This window comes from Lepisosteus oculatus, chromosome 26, assembly GCF_040954835.1.
Source record: "Lepisosteus oculatus isolate fLepOcu1 chromosome 26, fLepOcu1.hap2, whole genome shotgun sequence".
Classification (NCBI taxonomy): Eukaryota; Metazoa; Chordata; class Actinopteri; order Semionotiformes; family Lepisosteidae; genus Lepisosteus; species Lepisosteus oculatus.
In genome coordinates, this window is record NC_090721.1 from 2,430,375 (window position 1) to 2,452,618 (window position 22,244).

A 22,244-nucleotide genomic window follows, 5' to 3' on the forward strand; every position below is an offset into this window, starting at 1 on the left:
CACTTTTACCAGAGTGGTTAATAGTGTATCTAAACCAATGCATTTACACATTTGGAAAGATTTCTCCCCGCCATTAGAGTGGAGATCCCCAGTCTTGATCCTGTAGGGCCAGTGTGAATGAACTGTAGGTTTTTAGTCCTGTTGAGGTATTAGAAATCTCCAACAGCTTCTTACTGGTTTAACAGTTTCTTCCAGTTCATTTGGTATTGATGCTTTAAAGAGATCTGGGAAACCTGAATACACACTGGCCTTCCAGAACCAAGATTTGGGATTTCTCACTTAGTATATGGCTGTGGTTTGGGTGGGAAAAGATTTTAATTAGCCTTGGGGCTCATTTTTAAATTACTTCTATCATTTGACAAATGACAAGTAATGTTTCCCATTTTTACAACATCTGATAAGAAACTATATTTATTCACTCGCTTCATGCTCCCACAGCACAGTCGACCAGAGAAGAGAAGACAAACACAGTGCTTCAAGCCAGCTGCGTGTTCTCACACTGCAGTGCTGGAACTCCAGAAGTAGTCTCAGCAGTGTTTATTTTTTATCCCTTTATTTCATCAGAAAAAGTCAATTGAGAACAAATTCTCATTTGCAATAACAGTTTGTGGATCCATTTATTTATATAGCATGATGTTTACTGAGTAATTTGAGTAAAGATATAAACAGCAGTGTTCCACCCAGGGCTTGAACCTGGGGCCCTGTTGTCAAGGGTAGTAGCCACTACTTCATGCTGCTTGCTCATGTACCTCCACTGGGACTCTCCTATCCATTGCAGCATAACAGCTAGGCCTGAATTCCAGCTCCAAGGATTATTCAAACACAAGCAGCACAATTATGCTTTACTTATTATTGTTGCTACTACATCTTTTCTTCTTGTTGGTAACAATGCAAAGAATAATTGCTATTACAGTAACTATTATAATAGCAATCACTGATAAAATGTCATGTATATAATATTTGGCTTTCAGGTTGCTATGCGTGCATATAAAGCAAATGAGAATTAAACTCATGTTACTCATGTTCATGACAACATTAAACTTCAATGTACACAAAGAAATTGTCTGTATCCGCCTAATCGTATGTTTATTTGATAAGCCTTCCTAAGTGAGCATGCATACAGTACTTGTTGATAATTGCGTATTCCACTTTGTTGCACAAAAATGAGTTCTGCTTTTCAACACTGTTCTGCCAAACAGCCAATTCTGTCAGTGCACTCATGCCTGATAGAAAATAATTAAGTATCCTTTTCTGCAGTACCCAGTGACCCACACAACTTTCTACAGCTACCAAGAGGTTGAGCTCAAACACAGGTTCCTTTGAGAACTGACATGCCAAAATGCTTCAGTAAAAGCCTCAGGAAAACTTGACAGGTGAAGGAAATGCATTTCCATAAATGCCAAAAGAATGAGCAAAAACACAATTCCAGATTAAAACAAATGTACAAATACTCAACCTACTGTATATATCCATCAATTTTCGAATCACTTTTTCCTGCTCAGGGTTTTGGGTGAGCCAGAGCCTATCAAGTAACTATTGTGGGGAAGACACACAGTCACACTATGGGCTAATTTTCCCAAGAGCGAATTAACCTACCAGTATGTTATGCACTGTGGGAGGAAACTGGGACACACAGAGGAAACTGAGTGTACGTGAATATGGGGAGAACACACAAACTCCATGAACTGGTCCTATATATACTGTAGTATGTTTGTTCAAATCCATTTTGAGACATGCTTTCCTGCAGTTTCTGAACTACATTTTAATCAATACTAATACCACATTTCAGAGATGTGAGAGGTTTCACAAAGCTGGCTCTGGTTAGTCCCTTGAAGGGTGACATCGGACACAGATGATGACAATGAGCTGAAGGATCTTCTTGTGGAATTGTCTTTCTCTGTTCACACTGAAGAAGAATAAAACAGGTAACAGAAGGGAGAGTGTGACACAGGACAGTAACATCCTTTATCAGAGTGCAAGTCGTTATAACGCATTTACAGTACTTGAATAAAAGTAACAATATGAAATGTAACAATATGGAATGATTACATAAGAATAAAGCTTCAGAATATCCAAAGAAAAAGACAGGTTAACAAATTGTTAAGCCATGTTGTAAGTGGTGATTCAGTGGCATCTTTTAAAAGAAGGCTTGATGAGGTTTCTTGGATCAATAACACTTCAGATAGTCACCGGCTGGAAGATCAGTTGTTTCATGTAAGCCATATGATTCGTCCATTCTGGCACACAAACAGATCAGTGCTGATGGGCTAAACTTTAACTCTACCCATAGTTCTGTGAATGGATTGTCAGGGGTAAAGCTGACAGGAGGCTCCTTGACTACATGGTCCTGCATGGTCCACATGCCAGCATCCACGACAGAAACCTGGGAAACTATGGGAATGAAGCTCATTAATCAGGGTTGTGTCTGTCTTCTGCTTAGTTGAAACTCTTCTTTATGAGCACCAAGACCAGCAAAACCGTTTGCTTGCTAGAGGATGTTTAGAATATCAATTGCTTAATGTCTTTCATCTTTTAAGAACAAGTTAGGGCTACAATGTTAGGCTTTTTGAAGATTGTTCCAATAAGAGCAAATAGCATGTATAACAAACAGCAATAGAATGTGCACGAATATACACAAGTTATATGGCTAACAGTTTAATTTGAAAACCACAGCTTTAAAATAACATGCCAACATGAACATGAAGCAGCACGTGAAGCAGCACTGACTGAGATCTGTCTGTGTTCCTCAGTAATCCACTCCAGGAGCTTAGATACAGAAGTCCCTGAAGTTCAAAAAGTTGTTTTATACTTTTGAACTTTAAAAAATGTAGAGAACACAGGTCTACCGGCTCAAGAAACGCCCCCTGTCAAGTTCCTTATACGAGCCAATAAATGTTTCCATGTTAGAAGGAGTCGTGGTATAAATGCACAGCTTTATACACCTAATAGATCCTTATTCAAATTACATGATGAACCTGAAATGAGCAGTTCACCAAGTTGAAGGCAAACAGGCGGAAAGAAAGTCCCATTAATGTCGTCAGGAGCACATGTGAATGTTTCAATTAAAGCTTGAGTGACAACAGCAGGCCAGAGACAATGTCTAAATGGAAGTTTGACGGTCAAAGCAGTCCAGGCTCTTCAGTCAGTGGGTGATTTCTGATGCACAAAGTAATCAAACGGGTCAGTAATGAAACCCCATTAGTGATCGATGCATCAAGACATATGCTTTGTTCTCCTGCTGCTGTTTTTTTTTTTTGCAGTTTTCAAGTCCGCTCAAGCATTAATCAAATGTTCACCACCAGAAAAGATGCCTAATGAAGCACAACAAATTGCTCTTTCAAAATCAGGCTACCATAGCATCCCTCAAGGGCCTTAATAAACAGAAAGTCAATCTAGTGACCAGGTTTATAAACTTGTTCTCCAACTGGAGCTATGAAACAGCTTGAGGTCAAGGCAGTCACTCTGGGGCCTTCTAGTAAGGTCTTAAGGGAGCTTTTTTATTTCTCTGAAGTTCTTTTCAGTTTTTTTTTAACATGAGTTGGTCTTTTTATATGCAAGTCCGCCCTTTTATTGATTTCATAGAGGTGGAGCATGAACAGAGATGAGCAGAGCAAAGACACACAGGAATTTGCTTGGCCCTGCACTGACTATAAATTCATAAATATGGGATGTCTGACAGATGTCTGACAACTTAAGACTGTGTGCAGAAGGTCAGTCAGTTATTTGTGGATTGACTCCTGTAATTTTTCAGTGTTTCAGAACTGATGCATTGTTATTTAATCATTTAGCATTTGAAAATTCATTTCCAGTTCCATCCACTTTATCCAATTCAGGGTCATAAGGGAGCCTTGGTACACCCTGGACAGCATTGCAGTCCATCACAAGGCACACAAATTCACACACACATACCAAGGCTATTTTTTTCAGAAATCAATTAACCTACCAGTATTTCTTTGGACTTCAGGTTGATGAGACCTACACGAACACTGGGAGAACATACAAAGTCCATGCAGATAGCGCCCCAGAAATGGAACCCAGCTCGCCGGCTCTGCAAGGCACCACTGCACCACCATGACATTCAGTTGTTCAGTCTAAATCTAATAAGGGCAAAATGAGCTGATGAATATAAAGAGATAGAGTGCTCACTACTTTTTCTTTAACTCACCTGGCTGAGAAAATAGTCAGACACCAGCGCATTCAACAAAGAGGTGAGAAAATTGAAATGAGAGATGGAAGTTTAACAGAAAAATTCTGCAGGGGTGGCCAACCCCTGTCTTTAAAAACCACAATCCTGCAGATTTTACACATTTTTCTGATGTCAGCGATTTGTAAGTATTTGGAAACATTAATTTTGACCACTTAAAGCAGCTGATTTTGTCGATTAAAGTAGTTTAAAGATCATTTGAAATGAAAACCCCAAGCTCAGCACTTCAGACAATGATTGCACTACTTAGTTTGTGATTTGATCAAAACATATTTTCCAAGTCTTTATAAATGAATTGTTCATTGGTGACAGATTACTTGTCTTATTCAATGAAGACAGACAAGCGCTTGCAGACTTTATAAATAGGTGAGCTAAAGACAAACTCCCTGCAGGGGCAGAATTGGAGATTCCAGTAGCAGATCATTTATATTTAATTATAAACATGATTTGCATTGAATACCACTAGTGAACTGAAACCTAAGAGATGCATTTTATGTTTAGAGAAAGGCAGAAAAGATCAATGGAATATTGAAATCTCTGTTGAAATCTATTAATTTTCCAGTAGAAATAGTATAAGCATCTGATTTATGATGCACAGACTTTTTCAACGCTCAAATATTACAGCTACAGTACAAGATCTCATATATTTGGAGTAATAGCAGGACAGCCTAACCATATAGATGAATTAACAGTTTGCTCAGGGAGCTAGGTTTTAATATACTTTACATTAAAATAAACAGAATTTTTTTTTATCTCTTTAAGAAATATATCAAAATATTATCTCTTATAAAGGAATATATCAAATAGCCCACTTTTAAAACTGTGTATGTAAATATACTTAAACTGTTACAGCTTACCTCCATAACTGCTGAGCCTGTTGAGTAAAAAAGACTAGTCCTGTGACTTGTGCAGTTCTAGAACACCTTTCAAGTTTCAGCGGGATTATAACACTGTCACATACTAACAGTATATACTGAAAAAAAAAACATTTTACAATCCACCTCTCTAAAATCTCCCCTTCAGATTCTGCACCAGCCTCAGTCAACTGAGCCAAGAGCCCCAGATCAGTCAGGCGCAGTCAGAGCAGTAACTCATCCGATTCCCTCCAGTAGTGCTCTGGTTCCTGTACTTCTACCAGAATGAAGTCAGTTTCAGCTCCACTGTGCCACCTTGGTCTGGACAGTGATTGTGGGGCTCCAGGATATTCATAGAAAGGGAAACAAATGTTGTTCATGACAAGCAAATGAAAGCGGCAGCTCAACAATCAAAATATTTGCATGCTGTTTTCTTTTTTTCTTTTCTTGTCTGAAAAGCTGCCATCTAACTTCAGAGTGTATAAGCAGTGGCCATCTAGAGAGCAGCCCCTTTACCCTCTCAGTCAATAAGAATTAGCCTAATGTGATTCATAAACTCCCTGGATTAACATCTCTTGCTTGTGATTGTATTTATTTTTTGTTCAGTTGCGGTGATTTTCTATTGCCCCATAAATCATGCAGCTCTTTCCGGGAGTTTCTGAAACTTTTATTTTTTCGGGCTCTTGTTTCATTAGCTCTTAATGATTAAGACTCAGGGAAGGTTATTGGGAATAATGAATCTCAGCAGCGCCTGAGACTGTGAGAATTAATCATCATGCTCGAGCTTTTGTTTGTGTACAGGCTGGACAGAACAGCTGTTGCTCACTTTGACCCCTACAGACGTTGTGGAATAACTAAAGGAAATAAAGGCATCTTCTTGGTAACGTCATATTTTTCCATCCATTTTCTTCTAAGTAAAAGTTTGAGAGGAAGCTGGAACCTATTGGAGGAAACAAGGCTGGATATATATACACACACACCAAGGACATTTTCCTAGAAGCCAATTTGACTAGTAGTCTTTGGACTGTGGGAGAGAACCAGAGCAACTGGAGGAAACCTGGAGAACATACAAACTCCACACAAACAGGAATTGAACCCAGGGCTCCAGAACTGTGAGGAAGCAACATGAACCACTACACCACCCTGCCATCCGCTTCATATTTATCCCCAAGCAATACATTTGTTTGCTGTATTGGCTTTTCTGATGTGAAAGTCCTCAGGGGGTACATATGGACGTTCCTCCTATCCTCTTGTCCAATTAACATTGACCCATACCCCTTTTTTGTGCTATTCTTTGGTTTTGTTTTTGTGCCATCTATCATATCACTGGATTCCCAAGGTTCTGGGTCACCAGAGCTGGAACTTTCTCTTGTCTTTTGTAATATGTTTTGAAAGTGCAGCATAAAAGGCGACGATACTAATTAACCAGAAGCATTTTTTGTTCTTGAGTGGTCCTTATCTAAATGGAAATTTCACTTAATCCCAAGAAAAAATGTTGAACACCTACAGTGCCACAGCTCAGGCGAACCTTTGCAATCATCAGATATACAGTAAAGCATCTTGTAAAAAGGTGCTTCCAATTTTTCCAAATGAGCAATAACAAAATCTTAGCTTGTTAAATCAGTGACTAAAACTTTGACTTGGAACACAATCTTCAGGATTCATGCAGCCTTTTCAAGGATAAATGTTTGAGTTTATGCAAGACTGATTTATGCACTCACTAAAAAAGGCAGACATACAGTAAGTCCAATTGGTATACACTGGTCTAAGCACAGCTAATAGTGTGTACTGAGTTTCTTTCACTTTTTTCTGCAATTTATGATTAAGTTCTAGGAGGCATGGACAAGCAGCTTTTAAAGTGAAGGCACACAGAAGCTTTAACCATTAGTGGCAGCGAGAAAACATTCTACTCAATCATCCATCAACCATGTTCTTGCACTTTTCTGAGAACCTTTTGTTCCATCCCCCATTAAAGTACATTAAACGCTAACCATAATGTACTTCTAGACTTCCATTTTCCAATGCCGAGTTTAAATTCAAATGGAACGACTTTGATTTATTTTTTTTCTCCTGTGTTGGAAAGCACTCAATTCACCGCATGTTCCTACGTGGAACATGAAGGAGCCCATTTTTGTAACCATTAGCCAATAATGGCCCCGTGTCTGTGAAGCTGCTTCATCAGTGGCTGAAACCCCAGCTGATCAAACTGAACCCCATTAACGAGGCTGGGAGAAAATGAATCAGGAGACACTTGATTTACAGAGGGAACTCTGAAAACTGTTTTAACCTTTTGATTGCCCAATGATCGCAATTTTGGGAAAATATGAATTCTGTACTGATTGCTTCAGGGAAGCAAGAGTATTTTGCTTAATCCCTGCCCCAGTCTCCCCCTGCTATTAATAGTACAGAACATCTAGCTTCCATTCAGCCCCTAACCCATTCCTCTTCCATCTCTACCAATGCAGTGATGTCACTGAGAGGCAATTAATTCCTAATGTTTCTGCTGGTCAATGACGTAAAAGGCTGTAATTTGCCTTTATAATTCTATGTACTTCATCTTTGAGTGCATTAGCTGAATATATACAGCCCTGCAGAGCTTATTCTTGACTTTGCAGAGCATACCTGATCTTTCAGCCACAAGTTCCCTGTTTGAAATTAAAAACTACAGTATACAGTATGTCTTCCATTAGTTCTGCTGGTATTATTGTGCATACTGATTGAAATGTAGAATCAGATTGCTGTTCTGCTTTTCTTTGATTAGAGTAAGGTTTCTAACAACTAAACATATTTTAATTAGTGCCTGAGCTTTGGATAATCCAACATGGTAAAAATGTAAATCTCTTTACTTGTATTCCTATACAGAAATGCAAAATCAGTACCTGAATACTAATTGCAGAGCTTTCACTGTCAGCAGTGGGAATAAGCCTTTCTGTTTCTCGTGTGTGACGTGCAGAGTGACCCCGGACGTTCGCTGCTTCAGTGCAAAATGTCCTTGACTTGCCAGGATCGTGAATGAAGGAGACACAGATCCCACACTGCTCATCTGCAAAAAATGAAATTTGAAGCCCGGCTGTGTTCCACATCTCTGCTATAGGTTCAAATCGTGTGGGGTGCGCTTTCATGCTGATTGCTTCAGTGAAAGGCCCCAGCTGTGGAAAAATCTACAGGAATAATTCAGTAGCCAATCAAACCCAATCTTCAATCTTTGGGAGGTGGGAAGAAATATGATACCTGTTGAAACCCCATGCAAACACGGGCACCTACGGCAGGAATTAAACCCATGAGCTTTGAGGCAGCAGAGCTACCACCTTGCCACCCTGGTATAATTATCTTCGTGTGGGCCCTGTTTCCATGGTAATTCAGTTGATTCTCAAGAAGAGGAGGCTGTTAAAGGATTAATTGAGGTTAGGAAGTGTTATTGTCATGAAGAATAGTGGTTAAGATTTCTGAATTCAGAATTGAAAGTGTTGTAGTTTCAGTTCTCGTAGGTACAGTAGCACTTTCACACTAGTTGCTTCAGTAACATGCTCAATAACTGTGTTCCACACTTAAGGCAGTGCTATTTTTTCGTGAAGAAAACCATACATCAAAAATGCAACGGCTAGAGTATGTACAGAGTATATATATATTTATTTGAGAAAAATACTTTAAAGTTTTCAGGGTTAAAATACTTTCTCACTACACGTTCAATATTGCTAAATATTCCACATGGAAAACAACGGGATAAGAATGTTGTAAATTGAACGTTGTAAATTTAATATAACATGCAGTCATCGGTAACCTTTCTTCAGTATGCACAGAACTGCGTTGTAACCCTTCAAAAAAGGAGACAGCTTAAACACTGCCAAAAATAAGACACAACACCAGCTCGTATAGAATATTAACGTTAAATATTAAAGTAAGTCTCACTCCTTGTTCATGAATTTCATGTTTACAAAAATCGTTTAATATCACTCTATATATATAGTGCATACTGTGTAATACATACATATATTCCTGCGCAGCTTTTAGTATGGATTGTCTTTTGCCATTTCAACGTACCAGTATCAATATAGAATGAGCAAGTGGTCTGGAGGGTCACAATACAGAGCACTGTTATTGCTGTGGTTTTTTGTCTGTTCTTGTTTTGCCTAGGGCTATGCCTCTTACTGTAAAAAATCTGCATGCTGTTCAAATTTTCCGAAATCAAAATCCAGATGCTGTAGTTTTATAATTCGCATCCTCAGGGTCAAATAATTCCCGGACACTTCCACTAGTAATTTCTCCATTTCCGTGCTAATTGCGCTTGTGGGAGAGGCAGCTTTATTGATCCTGTGTTCTTACTGGTTAAGGGCGACGGGAGAAAACATTAATTTCCGATAATGATTTCACAGAACGGCTCAGGTTTGGTCAATGATTTTTTTTGCCTTTCGATATTTGGATGAAGGCACTAGCTAAATAATAATAAATAACAATAATACTGTACATAGGACACACAAGATCAGAAGGGTGTTCAACATCCGGAAAGCCAGGTGCATAATTTGACCTTCACACTCATCTGCCAGCAGGGACAGCATTTCAAACAGAGTAACGACTTAGCTGTCTGCGGGTCACTTAGTACTGTATTTGTTAGTCACTGGGCATTATTGCTGCTCTTAAACACATTCCATCTATTCTTCTGACTTTGTATGTACATCTCTATACAGGTCCGCACTGTAGAAGTCCACAGAAACCTGGGCTGTTTGTTTTACACAAGTACAAAATAATGGGTTTTGTGGCTGTAATTGATGTTGTTTTGTAGTCAATTAAGAAGATTCATAATAGATAAATTGAGTCTGTTGGTCTTACCTTCCTTCAGTGTCTTTCAGCTGTAACCCTTTAATCACGACTAAGTGCTATGAATTTGATACAAATGTTTTCATGCTGTCAGCCAAGACAATTTCCAAACAACTTTTGTTTGCAGTTTTAGACAAGTGCAGTTATCGCCTTGCACCACAGGACTGCTTTGTCAAAAATGATTTAACCCCTGGTCTCACTGTTACAGCTAGCAATTAACAGCCTATTGATCTGAGTGACACAAACCTCCAACCGAGTGATTGTTGTTGATCTTGGTGCACAGAAGTTTAAAAGCTTTGGTAATTTCATATTGTATAAAAGTGCTTTCCAGAAGCAGCTAAATTCATCTTGAAAAAAACAGAGTAGATATTCCAAATGTTAGTACTATGGTCAATCCAATTATTGCTTAAACTCATTATGAGGGTTCAAATAATGCTTAAGAAACATTCTACAAAAATTTCAAAAATAACTTTTTGGCTCTAGTGTAAGTAACTAGTAACTATTTTATTTTAAAACAAACTCAAACAAATAACATTTAACAATAACAAATAATAACCAAATTAAAAGGCTATTTTTCCCTTAAAAGGCTCATGGTATCTGAAAATTATTTTAAGTGTTTAGTGGTACAAAAAGAGTAGTTCTGGAAAATATTTAGAGTATAAGAAGTAGAAATACAAGCTGGCATATTTCTACACATATTTAAAACCTTTCAGTGGGGCAAAGGCTTAAAAGATCAAATCAGCAGCAGCAGTAAGGGCTTGAAATAGTATATTCACCAAATAATTCTGGATCTGAAGCTTTGAAGAATTGTGTTAGAAATTAGAATAAATGGCACATGCAAATGCCTACAAACCCCTAAATCCACAAGGGTAAATTACTTGAAAGCAGTTTAAACAGCCAAAGATACGTTATCTCCACCTAAGCCATTAGTCATGTACTGAAACAATGCTCAATTTGAGTATAAAACTCTAGTATTAAACTAAGTAGCGCTCCATCCATCCATTCTCTATCTATTTTATCCAATTCAGGGTCATGGGGGAGCCAGTGCCTATCCTGGCAAGCAACTGGCACAAGGCAGGGTACACCCTGGATGGGATGCCAGTCCGTCACAGGGCACACACAGGCAAAAACACACACATACTCCACCAGAGTCAAAGCCAAATAAACCACAAGCATGTCTTTGGACTGTAGGAGGAAACCAGAGCATCTGGAGGAAACCCACACATACAATCTCCACACAGACAGCATCCTAGTAACTGAACCCGGGGCCCCGGTGCTGTGAGGCAGCAATGCCAATCACTGAGCCACCATGCTGCCAACTATGTAGTAGTATAGTAGTTTGATATCTACTAGGTTATTGTGCTGTAAAACCTTAGAAAGATGAATTCTCTGAAGTTAACTGATTGCTTTTACAAAACTAAAACGCTTTGCAAGTATAGGAATGAAAAAGCCACATTCCAGTCTTAGTTTTCCTATATATACATTTCTAATAACATTTCTCTATTAACTGAAAGTCTTGCAGATGAGAAAGAAGAATGATGTGAGAGAGTTAAAACATTGAAAATGCTCATGCCTCTTAAGAAGGGAACTTCAGTATACTGTTTGTACAGTATCTGAAAAAAAACCCTTGGCACACACGGAGAACTCCCTGTTCATCAAAGTGGTTTAATTTCGGGGGGAGTATATTGTCCATTAAAGCACAAAAACAGCTAATGTCTATACCAAGACACTGGCTGCTTGCCATCTGAATCTGTGAGTGCAATTTTTGAATGCCAGGGATCGACAGCAATTTGAATGAAAGCAACAAGAAGGCCGAGCTAATTGCATGGAAAAGGCAGCATTGAAGCAAGTGTGACATTCCTTCAACAAATTAGGTCCAGACACTGAGCAGAAGAAACACTGTCTCTCCTCTGTACAACATGGCATGAGATACCATTGTTTGCAAAAAGAATTCAAAAATAAAAATCTAAAGTGTAAGTATCCCTAGCAAGCCAGAAAAGGTTTGCCTCGATGATAAGCTGTGACATAATCACCATAGTCTCTCAAGAGGAATAACTGTCTTGTGCATGTCTGCTCAGATCTTTAAAAGGCGGTGTTTGAAATCAGGCAGGCATGATTTACCAACCTTGACACCAACAGCCATCTGACAAGAGGAAAAGGGACACCTTAACAATCAGTACAGACAGCCTGGTGATTGTGCATCTTTAAGTGGCCAAATCAATGAGCTTTGAGTGGCATCAATAGGCTGACTTTGATTCCCTCTCCCACCATCTATTTTCTGTGCCGGCTGTTCTAAGATGCACAATTAGCTCAAGAGATCTGTGAACAGACTGCATGATTAGTCATGCAGTGGGGCTGCGTGGCACTGCCTACCAATGCAAATATGACACAACCACTGTGTGCAAGGCAGTGGAATCCAAAGACAGGATCCTGCTCACAGAGCTGGTCTTCAGATCTTGACGCTACTAGGAGTTCAAACAAGACTTTGTGGTACAGATGCTCTCCTATCAGCACTCTCGACAGACATCAATAGCTAAAGACTACTAAGTCCAGAAAGAGTGGGTTTATGCCGTCTATTCAAATTACATGAATAATACACATCTTCAGTAATCCTCACTGGGACTCTGGGATGGACTATCCAGTCCATGTATTCACTTTCCATAACTGCTTAGTCCAATATAAGCTCACAGTGACCCGAATGGGCAGATAAAGACCACCGGGAGAGATACACCCTGGACTGGATGCCAGCCTAGAGGAGTCTACAGTACATATTGCTTTTAACTTAGAATTAACATATCAATTGGAGTTTAGGCACTCCATTGTACACAGTTATTGCTGGAATGTGCATTCTGTAGGTATTGAATCCCAATACATTTTAACGATTTAATAAGCTCATGAACCGTGCACTATTAAAAACAAATATTTGTGTTCATTGATTTTTAATGGAAAATCAATACTTTCCCAGAACAGCAGATAATATAGGATTCTTTTATTATGAGGGGAAAATTCTTCAAACTAGACTCAGAGCTGCATGTTTTTTGCAGAATTTTGCCCTGGGGCTGTTGCTCAGGCTGGCTGTTTCATTGATGTGAATTTACCACAATCCCTGCTTTTCATTTTAATTACAGACAACAAACAGAATAGATGTTTTCTAATAAGATAAAGTCTATTAGGATCTCATTAAAGAGGATGAATAATTACTTGCTAAGTTTCCGCGCACACAGAATACGTTTTTTTTTTCACGAAAGATGTACGCACCTGACACAACGTGATAAGACAACAAAACAAGCCAAAAAATGTGTGTGGGATGAGGGATCTGATTCAAAACTTAATGGAAATAAAATTAAAATAAGTACCTGTGACCTGTGATTCTCCTGTGTGTTTAAACATTGTATATTTAAATTGCATCTACAGTATTCCCAGCAAGCCACTTACAACAAAATCTGCAACCCAAAATTACCCCCCCGTCCCCCCAACCTCAGCCACTAGTACGTTTTTACAATAGTTATTCACTTCAGGAGTACAAGAGAACAATGTAAGACTGAACACTCTTTGAATATAAAACGGTATCACTTTGAAGTGAGGATTCAGAATTCCATACAATATGATACTGTATACACTAACACATTAATATGTGACATTATACACTCGTACCAAAGATTTTAATTTACCTTAAGACATTGTTATCACAATTACTTAGCATTTTCATTGTTTCTCATTCAAATGCATTCTGAATTTGATTCATTCAGTAGTAGCTAAGACCGGGAATGTTAGACACTGTAAGCCGACAATGTGTAAATATCTCCTCGGAACATGTCCTAATCTTCATTGATGTTGACCTAGTTGTCTCACACGTGAATGTTAGTTCTGGCCGGAACTGTAATTAGTCAAATGGCCCCCACACTAAGCTTTTCAATCCATCCAGCCATTTTCTAACTATTCCTTCCAGTTCAGGGTCGCTGGGGAGCCAGAGCCTATCCTGGCAAGCCAAAATGATCTAAGCCCTGGTCTCGCGGTTCTGACTAGCAGCTAACGGTGGTGAATGACAGAGGACACCCTGGACAGGACACACAGACTCCAATCCCTTCAATTCCTTCTAAAGAAAACATTGGAGACAAAAAATAAAGAAGTACAGGTACAAAACAAGTCAAGGCCATGCAGCATAAAGTAGTAATGAATGCCTTTGTACGAGAATCCACCCATCCTTTTTCTAACTATATACAGTATAGTCGTGATTGAGCCAAAGCAAATCCCAACAAATAACAGATGCAAAGCAGGATACTTTCTGGTTTTTCTAAGTGTCGTTAGTTGTATTTTCCTGTTTCCAGTATGATATGTATACGTAATCAAATCACCAGTTAACTGTGATGGGTTTGGCAGTACCCACAAAGGTAAAAGCAATCTTACCTTTTATCAAGAACCTTTAATTCCCAGATGGAGAATGTTTATTGACAAGAGATGTTGAATATCTAGAAATGTGTTATGTGTTTCAACAAATGACTGTTGATTGCTTCATTCTCCTTAGAAATGTGTCTGTCAGTAATTTAATTGTATTGAGAGAGCTGGCAGGTTTAAGAATTTTGCATTATGCATGCTAATGAGTTAAATGGTTGTGTGGTGCTGCAAATTTGTCAATTGTTTTCATAGTCTAAAAAATATACGATGGCAATCAAAGAAAAACGAATTGGTTTTCGATTTGGTATTTTATTTAAAAGAGTACAATTATGAGAAAGATGTCTGCTAAAAAAAACCCTTGCTCATTTTTATCTGCTCATTTCTAAGACAAAATAAAATTTCAGGAGAGCAAGAGCTCTCTCCACTGGTAAAAACAAGATACATTGTAATTGTTATAATTGTCAGCTTTGCCAGAAAAAGCTTTGAATGCAAATACTATATATTAGCCTTAGTGTAATAAATGTTCGTTTTCCTTTCGGATCTCATATATATTGAACATTGTGCATTCAAGACCAATATAACCTTTAAAACTGAGGCATACCTTGGTGAATTAAATTATAGTAAACTATTGATAAAAAACTACAAATACAAACTGTTCCTAAAAGGAAAAAGACAAAAAAGAAAACTCTTTCCCATTTTTCATATATTTAGTTATATTTTTAGAAGATGGAACCCATGCATTTTCTGTGCTGGGGCGTTCCATACATACTGTTGGCATATTTGTGCTATTTAGGTCCATTTTTGTTTTATTGCACTATGTATAGTCAATTTGTCTTCTCTTTGAAGATAACATCTGTTAGGTGAGGAAAATTTTTTTGGGTATTATTACTTCTTTGTAGAGTGAAGGAGTACGAAGTCAATGCCCCCAACATTTTTATAACATACTGTACTTACAATATGGAATAGTCTTCTTTTAAAATATCCAGGTGATTATTGCAGTACTGTGAGGAAATAAACAGTAGCAATGTAACAGGCAGTAAATTCCATACAATAGATGAAAAAAAATGAAATCTGAGAGCAAAATGCTGTTTGATGTGTATTAAATGCAACATGAATGGTGATGTTCTTTTTACCTGTCCTGAATACTGTTGGTAGAACTCAACAGTGTGAAATACAGCTGTTATCCAATGATGCAATGCTGCCCTCCAGTGGAAAAAGAAGACTTCTTTCTGATAAAAGAGTTGTGGCAGGCAAAACAATTTTCAACATTCATGTGCTAAACTCGGTAATCTAGTGTGTCAGCTTTTGTTTATTAGCTTTTGTTAGAATGCAGTGTTGATGTTCAGACTAAGCCAAGATGCTCCACAGTTGCAGTAGACATCCCAGCTTTACAAATGAGTAGAGGCCTTTACAGGGTCACAGATCTGACATTTGCTTGCAATTGCCTTGAAGGGTAATTCCTATACTTCTGATCAGATAACATTGCAAAAACCGTGCTAAGGTCTAACATGTACGGGTATATACCAAATCATAGGTAAATGCACCCAGAAGTCAGTACCACTCCAATTATTTGCATTTATGGTTAATTGTATTATAAAACCCATTTCTATCCCAAGGGATTCTGTTTTAAAGCTGTGTGGCTGTGTGTGTCCAACAGCCATCCTGAAGCAGGAATCCTCTATAGTTTGTTAACATCTCAAAACCTGTTTTAGAATATCTATCCATCCATTTTCTGAACAGGTTCATCCAGTACAGGGTCATGTTGGTGCCAGACGAGCAACGGGCACTAAGCATGGATACATCTTAGGACACACACAAAACTCACACTCACAACGGGGACAATTTTACAGAATACAATTAACCAACCAGTATGTCTTTGGATCCATGCAAACACAGGGAGAACATAAAAACTCCATGCAGACAGAACCCTATGAATTGAACCCTGGACCCCAGTGCTTTGAGGCACTGCAAGGCAAACTAGCATGCCACCCTATATAAGGACACTTTTTCTTCTTTACTCAACGTACTGTATGCAGTTTACTGACTCCCATGTGTTTAATCAAGTTCCTCTAAATTAACATGGTAAAAACTAAATTCAATTGAAATTTACTGTTTATTTGAACAAAGGCACTGCAGAATTCTTTCAAAGTGACACAAAACCCTACTGGTATGTCTTTTCATTGCACAAAACAGTTTGACGAACATTTTCTTATGCTTTACTTTATATTTCAGCTGTAAAATGTGTGTGTTATGTGTGTGTTTACATACACCAGTGGCACACAGCTCCAGTTCCAGAGGGTTTAAATGTCTGAGATGTTGTTTCCCACCTTCTTTCTTAATGACCTAACAGAGTTCATATTTAGCTTAGGTGGACCAATCTAAAGGTCAAAGGTTTTCAGCTACTGGAGAGCTGAACTCCGATTTCTTCGAATACCCTGTCCAGCAGGTTTTTTTGGACACCATTAAACCACCAGTTTCTAAGGATGAAACAATTTAATTGTGATCAGTTCAGCACAACAGCTGTACTGTGATCACTTAAGCAGGTGACTTTTACTAACGTAAAAAAAAAATCCTTAAGCCCTCAAGGAACAGATAAACCAGATTACGTTTTAATGAGTTGATTACTTATTGATCAGTAACAGGTACTCCCAATATCTAAAGAGAAGGACATTTAAGACTAACTGTATTTGCGTTCACCAGAGCAAGACCTACCGAACCCTGATTTACACTTTCTCAGAAACAAAAACACTTTTACATAAATCATGCATAACGATTGAACACAGACTACAACTCTGTACAAACTCTGTAGCTATACATGTTTGTACTAAATGTTTGGTTGTTCTTTTAGTGTCTTATTAGCACCGATTTCTCTGGTAAAAGAGTTCAGCGTGAATGTTAAGGGAGCATGTGGCACCTCCACTGAGTTCCAGTCTAATCAGAGCACAATCTCTTCAATCTCATCGTTGAAGCTGTCCGAGCCGGTCTTCCCATGGAATTCCCGCAGGTGGCGCCGCAGAGCTGGCTTATGGGTGAACTGCATCTCGCAGTATCCGCAGTGATGCGGCCGGGCGCCACTGTGCAGATTCATGTGGTCCTGGAGGGAGACCTTCTGGGAAAAGACCTTCTGGCACAGGTGGCATCGATAGGGCTTGAAGCCCATGTGGCTGCGCACGTGACGCTTCAGGTTCACTTTCTGGGAGAAGGTTTTCCCACAGCGCAGGCACAGACACACTTTGTGCCCCCTCATGTGGACTACATATTTCTCCAGCAAGCGGAAGACACGAGAGCAGACTCGACACTGGTAGGGCCCTTTAAACAGCTCTTCCTGGGGAGCTGCCCTGGACCCCTCAGCCTTGGAAGAGCTCCCATCCTGGGCAGAAAAGGCAGAGGGAGGCTGCAAGCCCTGAAACTCCAGCTCACTATTCAATACGACCAGGTCTTCTGCATTGACCCACTCGGCCAAGCGGTGTCCGGAATCCACCTGGCTGTAGACCCGGGGAGGTTCCAGGGAAACCACTGCACACTCGTCATCCTGACCCTCAGAGGATTCAGCCTTTAAGTCCAACTTAGACGGTTCCAGAGAAATGTGTGGAACTTGGTTAGCTCTGCTTCCTGTGTCCTTCCTGGCACTGGTTTCTTCCACTTCCTGACTGGCACCCTCTCTTGGGGAGTGTGGCTCCGGATCCCAGAAGGGAAGTTTCTCCTGGGCAAGGCTGATGCCACTTACAGAGAAGTTGGGCTCCAGGTACTGGCCTGCTGCCTGTTGGCACTTCTCCACAACATGCCCCATCTGCAGGTAACTGGCTGCCATGAGGTAGCTGATGAGGTCTTTCAGAGGGAACTCCAGAACTCCGGTATAGCAAGACTGCAGGAGATCCAAAGCTACTTCTGGCCTCTGGCCCAGAGACACAGAGGCCTCCTTGGAGTCCTTCAGCAGGAACTGGTCCCTCAAGAAAGAGGAGGAGGCTGCCAAAATCACCTTGTGGCCCTGGAAGGCGGTCTTGTTGACGTGGACCGTTACATCACAGAAATGTCCGTGTTCCCGCAGCATGTTCATCTTCTGCAGCATCCAGTTGCCGTAATTCATGAAACGGAAGTGGATGTTGGGCCCCTCTTGGGCCATAGTGGTCAGAGCTGCTAAACAGATGACCTGGAGACGGGCTGTGCTGGAAACGAGGAAGACGGAGACATTGAAATAAAATGGCTTGATAAGAAATATTCCAGACGTTTTTCATTGATTTTGGATTTTCATGGATCTTTTTTTAAAAATAAAATGTTGGCACACTCATTCACAGTTGGTAAGTACCAATCCAAAATGTCAAACCTGGTCAAACCAGACCCATGTCTATTATATGAGTCAAACTAACTTCAGTAACTTAGACTCCTATAGTCCAAGTGTGACTCAATGAGCCTCAGATTCCCCTTCAATCCCTGAATCTCAGGATCACCAAATTGTGCCCATTTCCAAGGGTATGTTCAAACATTCAGTACATAGAAATATTACACTGTTTGAATAAATAAGAGCTGAGTAGCATCCACCCATCTCCTAACAGCTTCATCCAATTCAAGGTAACAGGGAAGCCGGGGCCTATCCCAGCAAGCAACGGGCACAAGTTAGGATACAGCCTGCGTCACAGGGCACAAGCACACAAACACAGACACGCACACACCCACACCAGGACCAACTTTCTCATAAGCCAATAAGCCTACCAGTATGTATTTGCACTGAGGGGGGAAAACCACGTGAACAACAAACAAACTCCACACAGACAGCTAATGCTGACCGCTGGGCCAGCTGAGTAGCAGTCCAGCCTAATCTTATGGTGTAACAAAGCGAATGAAACTGAAGAAACGCGTGCTTACCGTCATCACTGCTATCAGACACATAAAAATAATCCTTGAAGCTGTATTAGTCCTGTTTAAACTAAACCGAAGGTTTTACCTGTAGAAATCCCAAATAACATGCTGGTAAAATCCAAATGAGAACAACTCGGGGTTAAGAAAAAGAGTGGGGGAGGAAACAGAACTTTGCTGGTCACTGCATGCGTTTGTGCGACTTCCTATTTTATCAGTTTTATGTGAATGTTACAAATTATTAGATTGCGCATTGTATCCAATTAGTATGGTTGCTTACACTCGAGACCTCAGGTGGAATCTAGTTTCTATAGGTTTCTTTTGGTTTTCTATTGTACCTGCACTATCCACCCCAAAAAAGATGCGCATTTTTTTAAAGTCAATTGACTAAATTCAGCGCCATTTGTTTATAATGTGTCGTCAAGATTTTCTCTTATTTATTGACAAATCCCATGCATTTGTAATTACACGTGGTGTACGTCTAACTGCAGTCACTCCAGATCAGCCCTGCAAATCGGCGCTGAATCGAGAAACAGTCTGATGAGGTTGTAGCGCGAAGTTGGCGGTGGCACAGACTCAAAACGACCCCGTTAAGAAAACAGATCCTTTGCTAATTCCGTCATTAAACTGAGTGTGGTACTAAAAGCAATACAAGAGATTAATGTATTTCCAAAAGAATTGTAGATTTTATAAACAAGCGTACCGCGGTAGTGACAGGCGTTTCTCTGCTAGAAGCTTCTAGCCGATTCTAGCACTGAAATGGCAGCGGCGCTGTGAGATTTAAGCATTTTTCATCCCCTGTGCTTAAAACGTCGCATTTAAGTTAAACTCTCGGCGTCCGTTCTTGTCTTGTTTTTTTTATTTATTTTACCTTGACGTCTTCAATTCAGGTGTTAATTATACTTTTTGAAATTGGACTTAATTGGTTGCAATCTGGTTAAACCGCACACCATGACAAAAGCTTAGGTCTCTTTTTTCTCTATATTTAACATAATGCATGCCAGGAGTGCCGAGCGGAAGTGTTTTTAGGCATTTAAGAAACGGTGTTTAAAAACTGCTTTTTGTGTCTTGAAGAAGACCCTCTATGCATTTATTCATGATGTGCCAATAGGCTGGGCATTTGCTTTAAGAAAACTATCACGCGATTGTCTTAAACGTTTAAATACTGTACCTTCTGTCTTTTTCTGCCCAAGACACTGTTCTTTCGAAGATATCCAACAATTTAATCAATAAAGTCTCTTTTGATTGTTATGTTGAATTGGAATTGTAAGGCATAATGCATATGCAATTAAATATAAATAGTAGCTCTACTTCTTTTAGGATTTAAATACTTAAGTGTATATTTTTAAAAACCTGTTATCGTTGTGCTTTAAAAAGGGTTTCATTCTGTAGGGTCCCTAATTCCACAACGTGTACTGCGACCAGCTAATGGTTTACAGGCTTTTCCTAAACTCACGTTGCCTTGTTGTGATTTTGTGGTTTGCACGATCCCCTGTTGATTAAACTGTGATTGTTGTTTGTCTGGATTGCAGTTTTCTATTAATTTAACTTCATATCTAAACAAATATCAGTTCTTATGGGTTGTAATGAAAATCTGGTGTACAAACTCCCGTTTTTCATGACGTACAGTACTGCCTAACTAATTTCGCAGCCCTAATGGGACACCGGGAAAATGCCTATTGGATAAGGGTTTTCTGTTTATTCAATGATTGATTGCATACTTGACTGATGAGATTGAATGTCGCTAATAGCCTAAAGCCTGATAGCCCTGATAGTCTTAAAAAGCACTGCTTAATTTCCATCCTAAAAGTTGCTCTGATTTCCCAGCATATTTTTGTTTATAAAACATATATTGTCCACTATCCTCATTAGTGAAAAACTCTAAGTTACAAACTTTTTAATGATATTTTCTGCAATGCAGACAGGATGGCCGTCGTTTTGATACCTAAAACTCATACCTTGTATTATCCAGTCTGCTTTTGAAAGCCGCACGGATTCATGCAGTTCCAAACTATCCCCACTAGATGGGGCTCTATTACCACATTTGAGCGAGAGGAGGCGCGTGTCGCTTGTAGAACTGCATTGAAAGAGTTAAAAAGAGTCATTTATTTTTTGGCTGCTTCTTTAGTTTATGACTGGAACTACATCACTATGGATTTCAATGATCTATTAAAGTAGCCATCAGCTACAGAAACAGCTGTACCATAAAATCATCCAATACCATTGAATTTGAAATATGTTGCTAGTCATGGATTTGGGGAGATTGGCCCTGGTGAGAGTGTGCTTGTGTCTGTGTGTGCCCTGTGATGGACTGGTGTCCCATCCAGGTCGTACCCTGCCTTGTGCCTGCTCCCCAGTGACCTCGACCTGGAAGAAGCAGTTAGAAAATGGATCGATGAAAGCTGTGGAGAAGTGGGCTGTATCCTGGGTCAAACATTATTCGAAACAGACTGGTCAGATTGGTGCACTTTGTTGTTCTGTCCTAATTTTAGTTCTGCCTCCTTGTGTTTTTAACCCCTTTCAAAACTTCCATTTTGAACTCCCTACTTCTCTTAAGCAAGGAAGACTGAAAAGATGAATACTACTCATTTGAAGGTACTGGGTTACTGGCTGCAATAGTCATGTTTACGTTTATACTAAAGGCACCCAGTCCCAGTCCCAGAAGGCTGGTATGTCTGCAGGATGTAATTGTCTCTTTGAAGAACTAATGTCTAAAACGCTGGAAGAAGCAGTTGAATTTGTCCATTTAAGACAATCATGAGCTAATTTACATTATTAAGAGGGCCCTGGGTTCAATTCTTAGACCTGGGGTGCTATCTGTTGTCTGTGTGGAGTTTCTTTGATCTCCCTCTGTTTGTGTGGGTCTTCCAGGTGCTCTGGTTTCTTCCCACAGTCCAAAGACATACTGGTAGGTTAATTGGCTTGTGGGGAGATTGGTCCTGGTGTGAGTGTGTGCGTGTTTGTGTTTGCATGTCTTTCCTGCAATGGACTGGCATATCATCCATGGTGTATCCCACCCTGGGTCCACTGCTTGCTGGGATAGGCGCTGGCTCATTAAGATCATTAAGAGATGATTTGGAATGAAAGCCTGCAGACAAACAGGACTAGGAATAAACAGAATT

At 39.7% G+C, this 22,244-nt stretch overlaps 2 protein-coding genes across 8 annotated transcripts in view; one reads left to right on the plus strand and one right to left on the minus strand.

The window, feature by feature from the left end:
* The window catches only part of clip2 (CAP-GLY domain containing linker protein 2), a 114,008-nt gene that overhangs the window by 57,471 nt on the left and 34,293 nt on the right, over positions 1-22,244 (plus strand). The window lies entirely within an intron of this gene.
* On the minus strand, positions 16,368-20,102 carry LOC102683275 (zinc finger and BTB domain-containing protein 26-like). Of its 2 annotated transcripts, none has more exons than XM_015367742.2 (2): positions 19,826-20,102; positions 16,368-18,434 (listed from the first exon to the last, which is right to left on the minus strand). In XM_015367742.2, the coding sequence occupies exon 2, from the start codon at positions 18,389-18,391 to the stop codon at positions 17,204-17,206; it is 1,188 nt and encodes a 395-aa protein (XP_015223228.1). In that variant the 5' UTR covers positions 18,392-18,434; positions 19,826-20,102; the 3' UTR covers positions 16,368-17,203. The 2 variants fall into 2 exon arrangements, with proteins under 2 accessions (XP_015223228.1, XP_015223229.1); XM_015367743.2 differs by lacking the exon at positions 19,826-20,102 and adding an exon at positions 19,132-19,809.

What these genes read in the sequence shown, in the direction of transcription:
- LOC102683275 (XM_015367742.2), bottom strand. Translation starts at nt 18,391, where the DNA reads ATGGCCCAAGAGGGGCCCAACATCCACTTCCGTTTCATGAATTACGGC.